The sequence below is a fragment of the Callionymus lyra genome, chromosome 14 (assembly GCF_982586985.1).
Source record: "Callionymus lyra chromosome 14, fCalLyr1.hap1.1, whole genome shotgun sequence".
In the NCBI taxonomy this organism is placed as follows: domain Eukaryota; kingdom Metazoa; phylum Chordata; class Actinopteri; order Syngnathiformes; family Callionymidae; genus Callionymus; species Callionymus lyra.
Genome location: NC_141831.1, coordinates 17,617,061 through 17,637,747, shown reverse-complemented (window position 1 = coordinate 17,637,747; position 20,687 = coordinate 17,617,061). Strand labels below are relative to the sequence as shown.

General features: G+C 36.6%; 2 protein-coding genes across 11 annotated transcripts in view; one reads left to right on the top strand and one right to left on the bottom strand.

Annotated features, from left to right (window-relative positions):
• Positions 1–3,050, top strand: part of nbeaa (neurobeachin a) — a 104,498-nt gene extending 101,448 nt beyond the window's left edge. For 9 of the 10 annotated variants that reach the window (XM_087806622.1, XM_087806623.1, XM_087806616.1 and 6 more), the window contains 3 exons: positions 333–529; positions 597–748; positions 1,929–3,050. In XM_087806622.1, the coding sequence (XP_087662748.1) occupies positions 333–529; positions 597–748; positions 1,929–2,019 (440 nt within the window). In that variant the 3' untranslated portion in view covers positions 2,020–3,050. The remainder of the gene's footprint in view (positions 1–332; positions 530–596; positions 749–1,928) is intronic. The other variant, XM_087806617.1, reaches the window with a different exon arrangement.
• A 1,898-nt stretch (positions 3,051–4,948) lies between these two features.
• sertm1 (serine rich and transmembrane domain containing 1) lies at positions 4,949–10,038 on the bottom strand. Its single transcript, XM_087807667.1, has 2 exons — positions 9,922–10,038; positions 4,949–5,540 (listed from the first exon to the last, which is right to left on the bottom strand). The coding sequence occupies exon 2, from the start codon at positions 5,533–5,535 to the stop codon at positions 5,191–5,193; it is 345 nt and encodes a 114-aa protein (XP_087663793.1). The 5' UTR covers positions 5,536–5,540; positions 9,922–10,038; the 3' UTR covers positions 4,949–5,190.
• Positions 10,039–20,687: the final 10,649 nt, after the last annotated feature.

The window sequence follows — 20,687 nt, the reverse complement described above, 5'->3', positions numbered from 1 at the left end:
TGTGATGAAAACAATGATTTGAAAGACAATCGATTGTTTTTATTTAGCAAATTATTATTATTTATTATTATTTTGTAATTTATATATTAAAAGGTTAATTATGTTTTTAAATAATCAAATTCAAATTTCAATATTAAAATAATAGAATATAATTAATATTCCAATTCCGAGAATTGAAAATACAGTTTCTAAATGAAAATAAAATTATCCCAAAAAAAGTTAGGTTATTTTGCATGAAAAACAGAAAAGATAAAGCCGATCGATACAGTGCAGTTCAATAACAATATACGGTATTGTGGGAAAAAAACGACAACGTTTTCTTCCTTCGCCAGAGGGTCCATGTCTGGTCCACACCATCACCGGGGACCTCCTGCGGGCGCTGGAGGGCCCAGAACTGTGCCAGAGACCTCGCCTCATCTCCGTGTCCAGCGAAGGTCACTGCATCATCTACTACGAGCGCGGACGCTTCTGCAACTTCAGCATCAACGGGAAACTTCTGGCCCAGATGGAGGTCAACGACTCGTCAAGGGTACGGACCTTCTCTCTCCGGGATCAAGACTCTGTGTCTTGTCTCTGACGTGTCCTGGTCTCTGCAGGCCATCCTGCTCAGCAGCGACGGACAGAACCTGGTGACGGGAGGAGACAACGGCGTGGTGGAGGTCTGGCAGGCGTGCGACTTCAAGCAGCTGTACATCTATCCCGGCTGTGACGCCGGCATCCGTGCTATGGACCTGTCACATGACCAGAGGTGCGTTGTTGTTAACTACAGCACAGGTGGACAGTTACATTCAAACTTAAAAAACTCATCACGGATTGTTCAGTGATTTAATTTAACGTTTCAAACTTTGAAACTTTCTTTTTTTCTCAAGCAATGAGTTATGTTTTTGAATAATTTCATTTTTTTTAGTTTAATCTGTTTTTTTATTGATCATTTAATTCAATAAATATACATTTAAAGGTTTATTATGGTATTTTTATTAAATTATATATTTAAATATATTTTTTTTAATTCAATTTCCAATACTTGATGAATACGAGAATTACTTGAAAAAGTCAAGTTGCTCTATCTTTTTAGAACCCGAGTAAGAAAACTTCTATTGCCAGTGTTTAAAACACAACAAAGGATTTTTTTTATGGTGGTGACAGTATAGTATAAAAAACTGTAAAAAATTATATATAATTATATGTCAATAAATTTAGTTTTAACTTTAACTTAAAAAGGCTTTGAATTAAAGAATATTAAATTTAGAAAACATAATTTTTTGAATCATTTGTATTAGAATATTAAACTCTATTCGTAAAATAAATTAATAGTTTTCAAAATATATAGATTTTTAAATTTATTTATTGAATTCAAACCAATCATACATTACAATATAGAATTTATTGATTTTAATTATTCAATAAATAAATGCTTGAAAAATCAACAACATTTCAATAGAACAATGTTTTAAATGTTAAATTAAACCATTAAATGTCCAAATGGCTCCGATATATTTATATTTAATTGTTTCTAAATATAAAATCAGTAAATAATAAAAATAATTGTAAACTTTGAGTGATAAGTTTGTCCGAGAAATACGTAGATAAACACTTTTAAGCTATATTTGTGTCTATTAGCTAATGCTAGTTAGCGCTTGTCTGCTGCAACCAGGTTTTATATCAATATTGTTAAAACCTTACTATTAACTTTAAGGTGATGGTTATTTATCTCCAACTTCAATCTCATATTAGCCAATAAAATGATTTAAGGGTTTAATTAATTGATTATAAAACAGGCTTCAGCTAACTAGCGCTAGCTAGCATGAGCTAACAAACAAGCTTTCTCAGATGCAGTGTTAAAAACATGATGCTTGAAATATTCTCCTCTGTTCTTGAGTAGCAGCAAGAGTGAGAATGTTTAATTGAAAAGCGTGTTCCTCCCGCAGGACTCTCATCACCGGCATGGCGTCCGGCAGCATCGTGGCGTTCAACATAGACTTTAACCGCTGGCACTACGAGCACCAGAACAGGTACTGAGGAGGTGGAGCTTTGAATCTGCACTGTGGAGGAAACTACAGGTACTGAGAGGATGGAACCTTTTGCTCTTTTCGACACGTCTCTCCTTTCTACACACACACACACACACACAGACACACACACACACACACACACACACACGTGTGAGGTCACGGACACACACCTGCTGACCAGACAGACGGGAGCGTCTCGCCTGGACCGGAGCCCTCCATGATCCCGGTTTCGCTTCGCGCTTTTCTTTTTGGAGGGGAATCATTTTCGGGAGGTTTTCACTGGAACCGACTCTTGTATCCAACATCGGTGCTAGAAGCTCCATTTTGAATTGACATTTAAACGACTTATTTAACGTCCGTCGTCCCCCGAAAAGGCTTTGATTTCATGTAAATATTGATTTTATTTTGGCCTCCTCGCTTCACACCTTTAGTTTACGGACGACTCGCTGTGTGTAAAATACTGTGTAATAATGAGAAGTTGGCGACGATGATGGAGACGAGATGTCGCCGAGGACGAAAACTCAAACATGATTATTTGTATATTCGGTGATCGTTTTTGTCAAATATGTACATACGGTCTTGGTCGGAGACATGATCTGAGGGAAACCTTCACTCATCCACATTTATTGATTATTGGGCGCAAAGAAGATTAATGTTTTTGTTTTTTGTTTTTTTTGTATTTTGCACTTTGCACCAAATCACATATCATTATTTATTAGCTTCGTTCTTTCTGGTCGGCGGCCATTTTGTTTGGGTCCATTACCCCCTCCCCGCCTGCAGGGGGGGCTATTTGTGCATTGATGTTTGTATTTAAGACGTTGAGCCCACATGTGGTTATTACTATTCAGTTTGACAACGTCACGGTTGTGAGCAATATCATGATCCCGTAGCTGACGGCGGCGTGTGCGCGACCACAGCTAGGAGACGTGTTCCGTGCGCGAGGAGACGTGTTCCGTGCGCCAGGAGACGTGTCCCGTGCGCGAGGAGACGTGTCCCGTGCGCGAGGAGACGTGTTCCGTGCGCGAGGAGACGTGTTCCGTGCGCGAGGAGACGTGCGCTAGGAGACGTGTCCCGTGCGCGAGGAGACGTGTCCCGTGCGCGAGGAGACGTGTTCCGTGCGCGAGGAGACGTGCGCTAGGAGACGTGTCCCGTGCGCGAGGAGACGTGTCCCGTGCGCGAGGAGACGTGTTCCGTGCGCGAGGAGACGTGTTCCGTGCGCGAGGAGACGTGTTCCGTGCGCTAGGAGACGTGTTCCGTGCGCGAGGAGACGTGTCCCGTGCGCGAGGAGACGTGTCCCGTGCGCGAGGAGACGTGTCCCGTGCGCGAGGAGACGTGTTCCGTGCGTGAGGAGACGTGTTCCGTGCGCGAGGAGACGTGTTCCGTGCGCGAGGAGACGTGTTCCGTGCGCGCGGCGCCGTCTCGGCCAAAACATGCACATACTCCACTCACAGGTTCAACTTACGCATCCAAAAAAAAAAAGTTAAATATTTTTGGATCTATGAAAACCCTTAAAAACTATTGTATTCATGTTTTATTGCAAAGATGTAAAATATGACATGTGAGTTGAAAAAAAAATCATGATAAGAAAAAATAAAATATGCAAAGAATTTTGAAGTTTGATTATTTTATACGTAATCTGTGTGAAAACGATCATTTCTTCTTCATTTGTTGTGTTCAGAAGACAAAGGTGGTCATGATCTGTGCTGTGTTTTAAACTCTGCTACAAATTGTGTCAGAAGTAGGATTGGTCACAGCGAGTTTGAACAGGAAACACAATTTATATAGAATTTAAAATGGTACGAATGGAAAAATATGGTTTTCATAAAGTTTATTTTTCAATTATTGGAAATAGAATATCAAACTGTAAGTTTAAAACAAATGCATTCGGTTTTTAAATTTAAATTGTTTGAACTATTGAATTCAACTGTTCTAAAAAAAATTGAAATAAACCAATGTTTAGATAAAAAATTAAAACAAAAAATCCATTTGATGATAAACGTCCATACACAATAGTGTTTACACATTTGACCACAACAAGAACTCAAAAGAGACCTAACTATATATGGTGTCAGACGTAGGATGAACATCCTCTTACGTACAGGAGAAGCTGCTCTGAGATCTTCTCTACAGTTGGTGTCAGAAGTAGGATGGTAGAAAAATAACCAAAACATTTTTTTGCGATTTTGATTGTTGTGAGACTTTGTGTCTCCGAGCAATTGCGGTTCAAGCGGGTAATATCAACGAACACTCAGAGGACGAGGATATGATTTCGATGAGGTGTAACTCTACGAACAAAGCTTTACTTAAAAAGGTAAAACAAGTTTTTATTCGATCATCTCAGTATTTGTGCTGCTAGTAAAAAACATTTTATTTTATCATGTTTTAAATGGTGTCAAAGGTGGGATAGAACCGGCTAGTTTGAGCCAAATAAAGAGATGAGTAATATATCCCTATATTGACGTACTGTAGTGAATTTATATTTAAATATAGAGTTTGTATAATTAAAAAATGTCTTTTTTACAATTAACATCCAAATATTCACTGCATTTATGTTTTTTGTGTTAGGGTTGGATGGTAGAATTTATTACTTCTACCGCTGTTAAAGGAATGATGAATTCCCGCGAGATGCCGTTGATGACTGAGGACGAGAGGATACAGTCGACTCCAGCATCTTTTAAAGCTGATGTTTGGACATATTGAGGTATACCTCGATACATGGGTGCGGGAGTAGGATTGAGCTTTTGAGTCACAAAAAAAAGGTTTCGAACCTCTAACGTTGAGCACGAACGTCAACTCCTCACATGGAAAGTTGTTCTTTTCTTCTTCCTGTAAAACCAGATCCTTGCCTGGGGAACGTATTTGTGTTGAGGGAGGTCAAAGGTCACACTTGTTTACGACCAGATCACAATAGAAAAGTCAATGTTGCACCACTTTAATGGACCTCATGAGGTCATCGTCCTTGAACGTCAACATGCATCTTTACACGGAGTAAATGTTTTTATTCAATATTTGATCACAGACATCAATGAGGGTCACGACTGTGACGTCCGTCGCTCAGAGTATAAAAACAGAAGTTCACGGCGAGGCTGAAAATACCTCATGATTCCCAGGAGGATCCTCGAAAACATGGAGTCCAATGTTTTCGTTCTTCATGTCGGCGACGCGGGGCACAGCGCCCTCAGGTGGACAGTGTGGAGATGGTGGACCTCTGAGAGGAGACGCTGCAGATCTCCATGTTGGTGAAGGAGCTCTGACCTTCGCTGCTGCAGTCGGGCAGCGAGGAGGACGAGATGATGTTCTTCAGTCTGTAGAGGGAGATGACCAGCAGGGTCAGCAGGAACACCAGGAGGCCCAGGAACAGCCAAATGTAGACGTAAACGTTGGCCTGGGCTTCCCGGGACGAGGCGGCGGCGGCGGCCGAGGTGGAGCCGGCGGGCGTGGCGAGGCGGAGGAAAGTCCGGTTGTCGGCGGAGAAGAGCCCGGTGTCGTTGAGGTCGGTCAAGGTCAAGCCCAGGCCAGACATGCTGGCTGTTGGATTTAGAGAAGATATTATCAGACGTTGGTTAAGCTGCTCCACTTTCACTCAATCTCTGACGCTTCACTCGGATTAAAACCACAGAGCATGAAGAATCTGGTGCAAACATGTCACTTTAATACGATAAAATAAGACATTTATTTTTTAATAGTTGGAAAAACTCTGTCAAACAAATTAATTAATTTTAAGAATATAAGAATATATTTTCAATATATTTATATATATTCATTGAATTCAACTATTCAAAACTATCAAATACATAATAAATAATATAATAATAATAAATGAATAAAAGCTTCTCTTTTTTTTTAAGAATCCAAGTTCAAGTTAAATTAAAATTCGAAGTTTAAATTTAAATTGATACCGGTTTGGAAAATAAACGTACAAATGTCGCATCTTATGATTATTTAAATATATTTATCAAATATATATTTACTTATTTAAAGTATACTTGTAGCAAACTTAAAAAACATGGATAAGATTGTTACACATTTGGCAACATTTAAGTAAAAATATAAATAAAGTGAATAATGAATCGATATACAATCGGCAAACGTTGAAAGACAAGGTCGAATAGGATAAAGCAGTTTATATTAAGTTATTAAATAAAGATACATTGTCACAAATATATGTTTAACTACTTAATTTCAATATTATAAAAACAATTATCGCTTATTTAAAATATATTTCTAAATTGAAGGGACATTGAAAAAAAAAAACGTAATAAACAAATTAAAAATAATTAAAATGAAACTATGGTGATTAAAATAATAATATAATAATATAATTTCAAAAACCTCGTAGAATCTTTGTAAAAAAAAACCCGTAAAAGTAAAGATCAGTTCTGTTATAAATAAAAGCTAAGATATAAACGGTTTGGCCAGCAGGGGGCACTAATCTCCCAGCCATATTTCCTGGATGATCATTAGACTCAATTAAACTTTCCCATCATCAGCCTCAGAAAATCCTTCTTTTCGTCTCCAGACTTCCGAGCATCAAACGTCTCATTGTGTCGCTGAAATAACGTTTATGTTTTGTATAGTATTTTCTTTCATGTCTGCTGCTGCTGCTGCTCGTGTTGTGTTGACATGTGTAGCTCAAGTGCGTGATAATTGTGTTTAATGATGCTTTCTGTTCCCTGGCAACAGCATCGGAGACCCCCGCTGAGGGAACAGTATCACGACCATCACCAGAGACTTCCACACGTCGTTGGATCAATTTGAGGATTTTTTTTTTTTTTGTCAAAGCATAAATAACCTTTTTAATTTAAAAATACAGCTGAAATTAGTATTTGCCTTTTCATTCTAAAAAGTTAATTAAATAAAGACCTTTTTAAGGCTTTCTCTTTTCCTGATGATGCCTTCAAGTCCACTTTTGAAATGTCAAAAGCATTCTACTTCCATCCATCCATCCATCCATCCATCCATCCATCCATCCATCCATCCATCCATCCATCCATCCATCCATCCATCCATCCATCCATCCATCCATCCATCCATCCATCCATCCATCCATCCATCCATCCATCCATCCATCCATCCATCCATCCATCCATCCATCCATCCATCCATCCATCCATCCATCCATCCATCCATCCATCCATCCATCCATCCATCCATCCATCCATCCATCCATCCATCCATCCATCCATCCATCCATCCATCCATCCATCCATCCATCCATCCATCCATCCATCCATCCATCCATCCATCCATCCATCCATCCATCCATCCATCCATCCATCCATCCATCCATCCATCCATCCATCCATCCATCCATCCATCCATCCATCCATCCATCCTCAGACAATCTGATTTTTATTTCAGACTTAAATTTAAATCCTTGAAGTATTCCTTTAAGTAAGTAAGTAATGGTTATTTGTAAATATCTTTCTAGACCAGGGTCACAAAGTGCTTTAACAATCAAAAACAATACACAGTTAAAATATATACTTTAAAAGATCAAGACACAAAGCCTGCACAAATAAAAAGGTCCATTAGAGGTAGAGGAAGATCGTTCCAAAGCTTAGGAGCAACAACCTCAGAGCCCGAGCTGGGGTGTAAGGCTGGATCAGATCTCTGATGTAAAGTGGAGTCTGACCATGAAAACATCTGAAAGTAAGAACCAGAATTTTAAAAATGTATCCTGAAAGAAACTGGCAGCCAATGAAGAGTTTTAAGGATCGGAGAAATGTGAGTTCTTCTACTAGAGCGAGTCAGAATTCTCGCTGCAGAGTTTAAGTATTTAGTGCAGGTGAGACAGATCCTTCTTGTTTAACTCTGCGTCAAAGTCCGAGTCGTCCCGTTGACTTTTATTTCTCTTTAAATTATTTTTAAATGTTTATGTAAACTTTATCAGCCGGTCCCAGCTCTCCAGGGACATCCCCCCATCCCCCTCCGAAGATCTCTTTCACACAAAACGTTTTCAGAATCAAAAGTCCTCGAGGGGAATCAGTCGCGTGTCGATTATTCGGGCCAAGCTTCGAGGTCTTTGAATAATTGAGTAGATTTGTGTTTGACAAAATGTCACGGCATTTCAGCACTTGTGTGTTCAGTGTGTGTGTGTGTGTGTGTGTGTGTGTGTGTGTGTTTCTCATTCCAACAATGCAAACACAAACGAGCTCGACGCAGCTGGAGTCAAAGGTCAGTCGTCACATTTTATTTCTGATGCCTGAAGTGAAAAGTCTCGTCTAAACCTCTCGACTCGTCTTCCTAACCTGAACGATCGGCTGATGATGAAACGGAGGCGAAAGTCAGATCTCAGCTGAAGCCAAAGGCTCTTAAGCGTTTTTTTTAAAGATGTTTTTTTTCCGGACAGAAGATGACGACGGCGAGAGAAACGTCTCCGGGAGATGATGTAAGTGGGATTTATTATTATGAATATTTCCAGATGAAACTCAGTGTTTGTGCATGTGTGACCAACTTTGCTTTAAGAACTCATTATGAGGCAAACTTTTGCATTTGAGACAGATATTTAAGCTGCAAATGTGTCTCTTGAATTGAGGAAAGAAACACAAAAAGTTGTTTTGTCCCTATCTTTTCCGACAAAAACGTAGTAAAACTCCCATGATGCCTTGCAGCGAAGTCAGTCAATCTGCAACAATATTATTGTTGAGATTCTGTTCATTCTAAACACAGTAAATATCGAGTATTAAATATTTTTTTAGTGTCAGTCAACTTATATATAATAATATATAATAATCAAATATAACATTTTTTTTTATCGTAACATTTTTGGTTTAAAGAAACGATCAAGTACTCCTGGTCTCTTCAACTCTGACTCTTCTAACTCTGAATCCTTTCTTTGACTCTTTAATAATAACATTATTTTTTATTAATGTTTTATTTCACTCTTAAACATCTTAAAAACCCCACCCTGTCAACCATCCATCCGCCTGCACTCTCTTCTTCGCACACCAATTATAAGTTGTCCAAATGACTGTTTATCTCCTTAAAAAAAAAGTGGTTTAGTTAAAAATACATTTTAAAAATATCAAGTTTCTGAAGGAACGACACATTTTTAAAGATTTAACCCAAAATACGCAAACAAAAAAATCATTTTGGAATATTATTCAATAACATTTAAATAGTCAAAATCCTGAGCCACTGTGTTTATTAGAGTTTAAAGAACGTATATAGGATGTTTACGTAGTAACACATATATAGTAGCTTTATTCGCTCAAAAGACACATTTTAAATGCTGAAAAAATGAGAAACTATCAGTTTTTATTTTCGTTTGAACCTTCCTAAGAAACTATTGAACCGTATGTGTGGATTTTTTACATCTTCTCTCACTTTCTTTCATTGAAAAATGATCTTTCTTCCTCTATAAACAACCGCTGAGTACATTTTAAGTGAAAGACTTTTTTTTTTTTTTTAGTTTGAATAAACCTGGTGATATTGACGCAGCATCTGGACCCACAACAAAAGATGAACTGTGATGCATTCGCTGACACGCTTGAACACTTTCCAACATTAGGCGGCAGCAATTAAAATCTCCGGGCCTCGATAAATATATTACATAATCCAGGAAATGCAGTGTTGAGTGGACCAACACATGAACTGCCTGACAAATAAACGCCCACTTTCATTAAACAACATAATGACCGTTTCAAAGGCTCCTTTGATATTTAAAAAAAAAAAATGGAATAAAGATGTTATTTCAGTGAACATTTCAATTCAATTTTACTTAATTAAAGTCTTTAACATGTTATTAAATCACAATTTTAAATATATATATATTTCTGCGAATGAAATAAGTATTTTTAAAGGTCAAACTCTTGAGCTTCCATTCGTTCTACGGATGGTTCTGATCCACCTGTCAATCCAGACTCTCCTCCCGCCGTCACCTGCCGAGGTAAAGAAGGGAACCCACCTTTTTCTCGGAAGCGAGCGACAGATATTCCTCTCTTCCTCTCTTCCTCTCCTCCTCACGTCGGGCGAAAATCCATCCTGTTGCTCTGTCGCTTCTCGCAGACGCTCTGCTGCTCCTGAGAGCGAGTTTGCTTTCTCTCCTCGTTGTGATTCAGCGACACACACACACACACACACACACACACACACACACACACACACACACACACACACACACAGATGGAGCAGACGCTGTCAGATGATTGGACACACACACAGACACACACACAGACACACACACACACATTCAACAAATGTGTTCCCCACCAACAAGAGTGAAGAGGACAGAGACCGAGAGGTTCCATCTCTTCACCTTCTTCTTCTTGTTCTTGTTCTTCTTCTTCATCATCGTCCGTCGATCTGTGTCTTTGCTGTTGTCGCTCGAGCGTCTTCAATAAATGATGAGCGACGAGTGTTCGGCGCTCAATCAACACGAGAGACTCTCGACGTCGCCGGGTGAGAGTTGTGCTGAAGTAGCCGTGAGACTCGAATCAAGACTTAAGGGTTTTTTGAAAGAAATGAAAAAAAATAAAATAAAGGGAAGTCGTCGTCTCGCCCTCGTTAAACATCTTTTTCTTCAGTGGTCGATAAATCTGTTGCATCGTGTCAGATGAACCATGTGTTTGTTTTATAGGAAGTTTTATCCTTATCTTATCTTAAAAAGCGTCATCTTTATAGATCACAATATTTTTAAGAATATTCTTCTACTTGCTGTGGTTTTTGAATTGGGGGGCCACACTTTTAAGAATTCTGTGAAAGAACAATGTGTTTCCTAGATGGATTAAGAAGCTCTTAAGTGCTACGATCTTCTTAGGAGCACTTTTAAGAACTCTGTGAAAGAAGAATGTGTTTCCGAGATGGATTAAGAAGCTCTTAAGTGCTACGATCTTCTTAGGAGCACTTTTAAGAACTCTGTGAAAGAACAATGTGTTTCCGAGATGGATTAAGAAGCTCTGTAAGTGCTACGAACTTCTTCGGAACACTTTTAAGAATTCTGTGAAAGAAGAATGTGTTTCCTAGATGGATTAAGAAGCTCTAAAGCGCTACGATCTTCTTAAGAGCACTTTTAAGAACTCTGTGAGAGAAGGATGCGATTCCCAGATTGATTAAGAAGCTCTTAAGTGCTTTGATCTTCTTAAGAGCACTTTTAGGAACGCTGTGAAAGAAGGATGTGTTTCCCAGATTGATTAAGAAGCTCTTAAGTGCTACGATCTCCTTAAGAGCACTTTTAAGAACTCTGTGAAAGAAGAATATGTTTCCTAGATTGATTAAGAAGCTCTTAAGTGCGACTATCTTCTTAGGAGCACTTTAATGAACTCTGTGAAAGAAGGATATGTTCAAGAAGAGTTTAAGAAGATATTCCACAAAGAAGAAAAAGAGATCTGACCCATGCTTTAGAGGCTTCTTAGCAACCGAATGTTCAGAGATTAACGTCAAGGAAATTTATATTGTTGTTTTACTACTGTTTCTAATAATTGTTCAATGAAAAAAAAAACGTGTATATGCTAGTAAACTGTTAGCCACATGCTAAGTTACTTATTGCTGATCTAATGAATTGTTTTTAGCTTTTGTTTGAAACACTCACAATGTAATATTACTAATTACGTAATATTGATGGATAAATAAGTGTTTTAATGAATTGAATATCAAAATAAATACAGATTTCTCTTGTCACACGTTAATGTCCGCATTCTACCGTGACCCATATTTGCAGACTCAGAGCGTTCTTGGTACTTCTGACATCGCCAGGACATTTTAAACTTAATGACTCCTTCATGCACTGAAAATTGTTCTTTTTCATCACAATGTATGTTATGATTGTAGTTTTTTTTAACACTGGAAGAATAACAAGGCCGTTTAAAACTTCTTTCTCACCTTCAAGAGGATCACGACAAACACCTTATGTTTTCAAACGTGCTAACGTAGCGCTCCTTCATTAGCTCTTGGCTACGCTAACAGCTCGGATATTTTTCTACGGAAACTCTTGAATACGTGTTTGTACCTTTGAAAAATGTATTAATCGGAACCAGCAGCACAGTTACAAAACAAAGTGTCTCTTTTTCGTTTCATGTTATAAAGAATTTAGCGCCATTTTCTTTCATTCGCACATCTCACTTCGGTGCTTCCGGAACATGCAGGTCCGGACTCGCCAGACTTCAATCGGGCTCGCGTGTCCTTTCAAGTCGGCGAGTCTCGTCCTCGGAGCGAACAAGTTTCTGCCTCCAAAAGTTGTTTCTCACAGCTTGACTTGAACATCTGACTTACATATTCCTTCCATGTGGGATTCTTCAAGCTTCAGATGTTTTTTCCGATTGATGCTTCGGTTTTTTTTTATTTCGTCGCTTTTTATTGAACACGTTTACGCTAGCTTTTAATAAACACGTGCTTTTGTCTTTCTTCTCCAGGCTTCTCCCCTCACTCGTGAACATGATGACAACTTTAAAAAACACATTCGATTTATTGTAAATGTTTCACAACTCGACTCTCTTGTGGTTTGAAATGTTTATATGTTTTTCTTCTCTCAACCACAGGAGCAAATACTTTTGAATCTCCACATATTTACAGATTTCATAGAGAATAATTAAAATCTATGTAGATTAAAATCTTGTGTGTCCTTGAAGAAGCACAAACATCTTCTTAATGTGGAGTTTATTCAGTTTAAGGCTGTGATGAAGTAGAAATATTCAAAAATAATCTTATTTTAGTGATTCATGCACATATCTACAGTTATAACAACTTTATATTGTCTTTAAATTTTAAATATATTCGTTTTATTTTCTATAGTTTAATCATTTCATTTCTTTTTTTAATGTTCATCCTTAGATTTTCCCTCTTAAGTTTATTTAATCCTTTTTTATAACTAAATGTTGTTTTTTTTATTACTTCTGTAAACTTGACGCTGAAACGCACTTTTTATTTTCCTGTCTCTTCGTTTTACATTTATTAAATTAAATAGAATAATAAACACAATTATAACAAGTCGATTTTTTTTTCTACACATTTATCGGTTTGTGTTTTTAAATTAACTTAATTTACATTCATTTTCACTTTTCACAAGATTATTACATTCATTTTTTAGAAGTTTATATATCCGTGTCTCCGCAGTTAATTCAATATCTTATTTATTGTGTATAAACATGGATTGTGTTTGTGTGCGGCATGTTCAGAAGTTTATCAATCATGTCGATCCTCAAAGTTTGCACGTGAGTGAGTCAGATGAGCATTTTTTCCATTTTTTTTCTCTAAAGTTCAGCCTCTTGTCCACGTGACACTGACTTGGTTGATTTTTTTTCATAAACCTTTAGTTTTATCTGTTATAAACTTGCCAAGTTGACGCCTTGACTTCATTCATGACGGCGACAGACGACGGCGAACTCTGCGCCTCCTCCTCTGCTGCTGCTTCTGTCCTCCACCATCTGTCCTCTGGCGCAGGAACCTCTCAGAAATCCTTTGGTCTCGGGGACGTGGAGGCAGCAGCAGCTGGACGAGGTCGCAGGAAAATGAAGGACGACGTTCTAAATATAACGCCGAGAGTTTATGTTTGGACGTGACGCAGACAAACTCGGGGATCCTCGCGAGACACGAGCTGAAGGACGACGATAAGAGCCTCGTCCTCGTCGTCTATTGTCGCCGATCCCGGAAGATTCCGGGATCTTCCTCTTCATGTCGACGGCGGATCTCGAACCAGAGCGAGCGTGACTTTTAGACGCGTCAGCAGGAGGAACACGATGCAAACGTGAAGGGGTGACGTCTTGCGTGTTCAAGGAGGTCAAAAGGTCAAATGAGATTAGAGTTGCGATTTTTGTCTAACTTGCTATTTGGAGGAGAAAATAAAAAAACATTTTAATATATCTGGTGCCAACAGAACGCAGCAGCTCGTAATGGAGGATAAAAATGATGGATTACAAAGAAAAATGATCCTTAATGGAGAGAAATGGTCGACTTGAAAACATGTTGTCAATCAAACAATTAAGTTTTAAAAAAAATCACTTTTCTTTTGGTGAATATTATGCTAAAATATTATTACGATCTAAAGATTCATTTTAAAAACAATGATAAGAATTCATTAAAATATTATTTTCAAATGAAATCATAATTAATATAATTTTATATTATGGAATTTTACATACAATTGTACACAGTTATTATAGACTGTAATTAATAGAAAAATAAAGCTTGTGATTATTATGCTACAATATTGTAAATATCAATCACGACGTTTTGTTTTTATTATTAATATTTTTTTGTAGGTCTTCAGTTAACAGTAAATTTGAGTTAAAAATGAAATAAAGAACTTTAAATCACATATATTGAAGTGGGAGTTATAAATTACTATATAATAATTATATCACCTTCATTATGATTATAATAATAGTGTTTACTATGAATCTATAAAGTTGATGTTTAATAATAATAATAATAATAATAATAATAATAAATTCATCCATATGTGTTATGTCAAATAAGTGCAAAATCTGATAGAGGGAAAAAACCCTGAAGAGGGTTGAATATAAAAATTACAATAAAAATTAGTGACAAGTTAAAGTTGTTTATTTTCATGTCCCTATAAGTGACCAAACGTTTCTAAAGGTTTTAAAAAATAGTAGTGAAATAGAAAAATGCACTTTAAGGTTGGTGATTATTATGCAATATTATAAATAATAATCTTGTAAATATAGTGTAACTCATTTAAAATGTATTTAGTTTAAATCCCATATATATTAAACAAGAGCATTAAGAATTAGAAATAAATGTTATATTGAAGAACGTTGCATTAAATAATGATTCAAATTCTATATTTCACTGTGAATCAATAAATGTTCAGTGGAACGATCGACATTGTTTAAAAGAAAATACATTTATATTTATTTTAAGTGAAATAAGTGATGGAAAAAAACCTTTTACTTCTCAGTGATGTCATTGTTCATTTTATGTAATGACTTCCACCGAGGAGGTCACTCTTCTTCTGTAGTTGCTGCTATAAATGCTGCTGCCACCTGCTGTCCTGTTGAGCTCATTGCTGATAGAGTTTTCAAATGCTAAAAATGTATGGATTTGATAAAATATGGCAACAAAAGTGTGTAATAAATGCATAACTACAACCTTTATTGCACCATTTGAAGTATTAAAAACGAATGTATTTATTCCGGAGAAAGTTTTTACGGTAAATTCAAAGTATTTTTTAGTCAAAAGGTCCTTTATATACTTGTGTCGCTAACATGCTAACATGAAAGAGACATCATGGCGCGAGTTCAACTCCCGCTGAGCTCGTTTTGGCAAATATCTCTTGAAAGTAAAAGGTCAGATGAAAACTTTCTGTCGCTGGCGTCTCGCCGAGGAAACCTACTGAGCCACGACAGAGTCTGGACGGACGCCTGACCGGCCCGAGCCGGTCCAGAATAACAATGAGCCGGACGACAAAAACCCCAACAGTGTCAGCCGCGACTGTCGGGGGCGTGAAATAAAAAAAAGAGAAAACACGACGTGAGGAGAAAGTGCTCCTGCTGCTCGCCAGACAATTTAACCTTTCCCTTGAAGGATGCTCTCGGAATTAATGCAGACGCGCGAGAAAGTGTCCTCCAGTTTGAATTTATGAATTATTTAAGGGGGCAAGATTTGGGGGGTTGGGGGGGGTCTTAAATCCCTGACTGTTCTGGGCTGCATTATTCATGGCGTCATGTTCGTGCAGGGAAGTTTAAAATAAAGAGTGAAACAAGTCAAAAGCTGCGGGCGACTCTCGCTCTCGTTTCTCCGTTTATTTACAGTTTTGCTCGCCTGTTCGCACTCAAGGCTGCCAATGAGTCAACAATTAAACTTTAATGAAAGGTTGCGTGTGATTCTCCCCCTTCCTCGTCCCCCCTTCATCCCCCCTTCATCCCCCCTGTGGCTGCAGGTTTGATTCCTTCACATGTTTGTGCACAAGCTTAATTATTCCTCTGTCAACAAACAACAACACATCCTTCTTCTCATTCCTTTTTTTCATTTATTCTCCTCAGACCTGCAGAGAGGGAAAATATCAAATTACAGTTCAAACCGTTTCACTGCGAAGTTTATGATTTTATATTGTTTTTTTTAAACACACAATTTGTTTAAAAACGAATAAATTAAAATAACAGTTGTCACACAAAGGGAAGGAAAAACAAGTGCGTCGCCAGGGAAACAGTCATTTTCGTTGATACGATTTTTTTTCATGTGCAAACATCAAGATTTTAACAGGAAAATAACTGGTTTGATTACTACTTAGAAAATAATGAGTTAGTTCTTTACATCGGGTTGCCACAGTAACCATACACTGCATTGTTGCTGGTGATAATACATTTTATTTAAGGGCGCTGTGACTCCAAGAAAGAGGCTAATCTTATCTAATTTAGCAAAGTGTGGATTGTGGACCACTCAGGTACCATTTGATGTCTTCATCTGGCCGTCATGAAACAAGAAGAAACTTAAACTTTAAACTTAAACTTTATTATTTACACTTTTCAAATGAACTTAACCTTTTTATTTACTGTATTTAACTTATTTAACCTAAAATATATAGTGTGAAAAATGACATTATGATATCAACATGTTTATTAAGCCAATATTATTTATTATCAATACTGTGTATAAATATATACTTAATAACTATTTAAAGCATTTATTTATTTAACGTGTTTAGCAGCATCCATTTTCAAAGAAAATACGCAACATCAATGTTCCATTAGATAAATACAAAAATAAAAACTTGTGCAAATGTAAAATAAATTAGCAAATAGATCGATTTTTTAAATATATCATATTCATTTTTTTCCGTCAATGTATAGATTTAACTAAAGCTAAAATTAAACACCTTTTCTAAATGAACTTGAATCTTTTTTTTGTCACTTGAAAAAAATATATTTCATGGATCAGAGAAGAAGGTGGAAATAAAGATGCAATAAAAATGTTTAAATAAAAAATAAACAACAACTTTATTTGTAGAATTCAGTTCAACAATCACTTTATTTGTCCCACAAATTTAATTTGACCCAAAAGACGAAAAGTAATTGAGATTATTTTAGATACATTTACGGAGGTTAACTTTGAAGATCTTTAGTGTGAGTTCTTGATGATCCTGAGCTTCAGTTTCTCCAGAAAACTGACCACAAATCTGTAGAAACCAGGAAGAGTTTTGAAGCCTTTTCAACAAAATGATGAGACAGAACTTGAAACCGTTGTCTGCAGTCGAGGCGACTCGCGTGGATGATGGACTGTCACATGTTGACAGCTGCATGACTCGTCCTCCTGCGTGACAATACGCTGTCACTCATGGTTGTCTTGGCGATGATGGAACAGCAGCTCGGTCGAGTCGGAGACGAAGTTTTGACGCGAGAGACTTTGACGGTTGTTTTCACCATGTTTGCATCACGACTACGAGTTAGTTCAAGTTACAGTTTTCATTTTATATTTAGTGATTTATTTGGCTCAATAATATACTAATAAATCCTTGTTTTAACGTATTTAAGCTACTATTTATCATTAAATGTATCAATATCTGTGTAGTTACAAACTAAAATAAATAATAAAAAAGTCTAAGTTTTTTGAAAACATTTTACATCTTAATTCTGTTGCAGTATTATTGTTTTTAATTGTATTTCATAATTCCTTTTTGTTCTGACATCACTGGCAATAAAAAATGTTCTGATTCGGATTATTTTGTACGTAGAAATGATACCAAATATATAATGATTTATATAAAATAAAATCTATTTATACTAAATAATATGATAAAATCCGAATTTTTTAAAAAATAAATAAAAATAAAAAACGTGGTTTATGCCTTCACTTTCCTTCTGTTCTAAAAAATAATCTCCCAAAACTGTAGTTCACATCATCGGATTATTGTCTTTGTTAACGTCATACAGTAGTAATGTGTCAAACTCTGGGGGCCATAATGATCCCAATAAGATCTAATGCAGATATTTGAGTAAAAATAGTCATTTTAAGTGCATTATGTTCATCTCCCGATGTTGATATTATAAACAATCCCAGATATCTTAAATGTCTACAATATATATTTCAAAACTGATGCAGAGAAGAGAATTAAAAACTAAAGAATAGTTCAATACAATACAGATTATGTAAAATAATATTATAAAATCCCTTTTTTCCTTTGTTTTTTTTGCCATTTCATACCATTATTTATTTATTTCCTTCCTTTTTTTCTCCATAATAAAGCTACAATCTCTTCTTTCTTTAGTCTTGGCACCCGCCATACACAAGATATTTCTCTACACTGGGATTATTCATGTATTTCTGCCCTTTTTTTTCAAATTTTCTCAAAAAAACATCAACGACAAACACATAGTTTGCATCAGTTGTTATTGCTAACAGTCCTGCGGTCATTCATTCGGTCAATTTGATTTACGCAGCCCAGAACCAGATCAAATGTTTGGGTGAAAAAAAGTGTTAAACGTGTCAAAGCTTTGTCTTCTCTAGAAAGAAAACCTTTAAAGAATCTTCAATAAAACGATTCAAAGCTGATGCAGATGGAAGTGAATTCAATAAAAGAAACACTGAAGCAAAACAACTAAAGTTTGCTCATTCATATTCTCTCTCTTACTTACAGTTTAAAGATCTGTTTGTCAATGTCGAGAAGCTCTAGCTCTACACTGAGTCTCTCCCGGTTGACCAAGTTTCAGCCAAACTGAAGATCTTAATGTGTTCTGCTTGTTCCCTCGGTCACCACTAGGTGGCTAAGAAAGATTTCCTCGTTTATTCATCTTAAAATAATGTTAAATAAAAGTGTCTCACAATCTTCCTTCAAACACTTCCTTCCATTCGAAACGCAAACTCCTGAACGAGGCTTCATCCTCTTGATCTTATCGCGCCGCTGTAATGAGGTGGATGTCCTGTGAGGAACGACTTGTCAGCGTGATCACATTATCTGCGCCTCGCCCGTGATTGACCTCCAGCGCTGAGGAGTGTTTGACCTCGTCAGCCGAGCCGGGATCACAGTCGTCAGCGGACGCTGATACCATCTCGGACGACCACGTGTTCTGACGCCCGCTCGGCTCGCTCCCCTAAACAAGATGGCGGCCGCAACATGTCCAGCGTTATCTGTCGGCGTCGGATCTGAATGCGGCGGAAATGAGAAAGATAAATATGACGGAGAGATCTTTCATTGTTCACTGTGTCGGGCTCACAGCTGCCGTCGTCTGAGAAAATACTAGACCCACAAAACCTATTTAGTATTAAAGCATTATCTTGAAATTATGATACAATTGTATATATATTTTTGACAGATTTATCAATCATGGCTGATCAATAGTGAGAATTAATGTTAAATTAAAATGAACTGTGATGAAAAATGAAAGTGTTTCTTTGGTGAATAGTGCCAAGATAAAATAAAAATTAATACAAACTAAAGAGAGAAATACATGAATAATAAGTGGAAAGTCTGCAGCTTCAAACAACAAAATAAACATTTTCCAGTGTCTTTAATTCTATTGCTAATTCTACTCTAAAACTGAACATTTAACTATTTCAACTGTTTCTTACTGTAGGATCGCTGGCATAGTTGTTAAGATGGGAACGAGTGTATTTATGCAAGAAATGTGTTTAAAAAACACACATTTTACTTGTTATTTTATTGGATATTATGTCATTGTTTCCAACTATTTTGAGGTTTGAGCTATTTAAGATTTTAGCAATCCAGTTTTAGTGAAACTTTAATTGAGTGATTCCGATAGCACACTTTTTAGGAACCATTTAAAAAATACACACACAAATACTTGACATATATTAAAATAAATAGGCATCTGTGTTTCCTTTTTTGTTTGTTAATTTGTTTTGTTTTTTTTGTTTGTTTTTTTTTACAGATAAACGGTTTTAATTCACAACACAAAAGGGAATTGTTACACAAATAAAAACAAATAATATTCATTTGATTAAGAAATTGAGAAAACTTTACTATTTTTGCTTTAGTTTTATTGTCGTGTTATAGTAACGTAATATATTTAAACAATTATACATAATTATTATTATTATTATTAATTTATTACTAAATCTTAAATATGGGATTATTTTTCTTTTAAAACACTCAATATCTTGATTTTCTTTAAAAACTATGCAACCAACACAACTTTATTTTAAGGAATGAAAAACGTGTAGTCCTTTAAAAACTTAAATTACATAAAAACATGTTGGTGTAAATGTGGAGGGTTAAATGATGGAACTAATAAACATATCACTTTAAAGATGTAAATGGAAAGTAAATAAGAATTCACGCGGTAAGATGGACAGGTCACACGTCACAGATTTATTTCTGAGGTGTTTACGTGTTTACTTGTTAACTCACTCACAACATGAGACGATTTGTCCCACAAAAGGTCAACAAACTCTAACTAACAAACACAAACTTCCTCCTCAGCGTAACAAACGTCAGTTGTAACTGTGTTTTCTCGACACAATAGACACACGCTCGTCTGTAAATGAGATTAATGAAGAATTTGTGCGGATCAGGTCCAGTCTCGCACCTTCTCAGGTGGGTTCGGAGCCACTTTAGCACCTGAATGCAGCACCTATTAACATGATGTTCGGGTGTGGCTCTCACCTTTCACTTGCAAACACTCGGGCAGTTGAAGAATCGCTGATGAGGAGAAGATTGATCACCTTTTATTGATCAGTTATTTTCACTCAGGAGGGAAAATGTTGAGCATCAACGTTAAAATATAATCGAAACACCGCATTCTAGTGGATGAAGTAGAG

Excerpts from the sequence above, each read along its gene's own strand:
- sertm1 (XM_087807667.1), bottom strand. The coding sequence starts at position 5,535 with ATGTCTGGCCTGGGCTTGACCTTGACCGACCTCAACGACACCGGGCTC.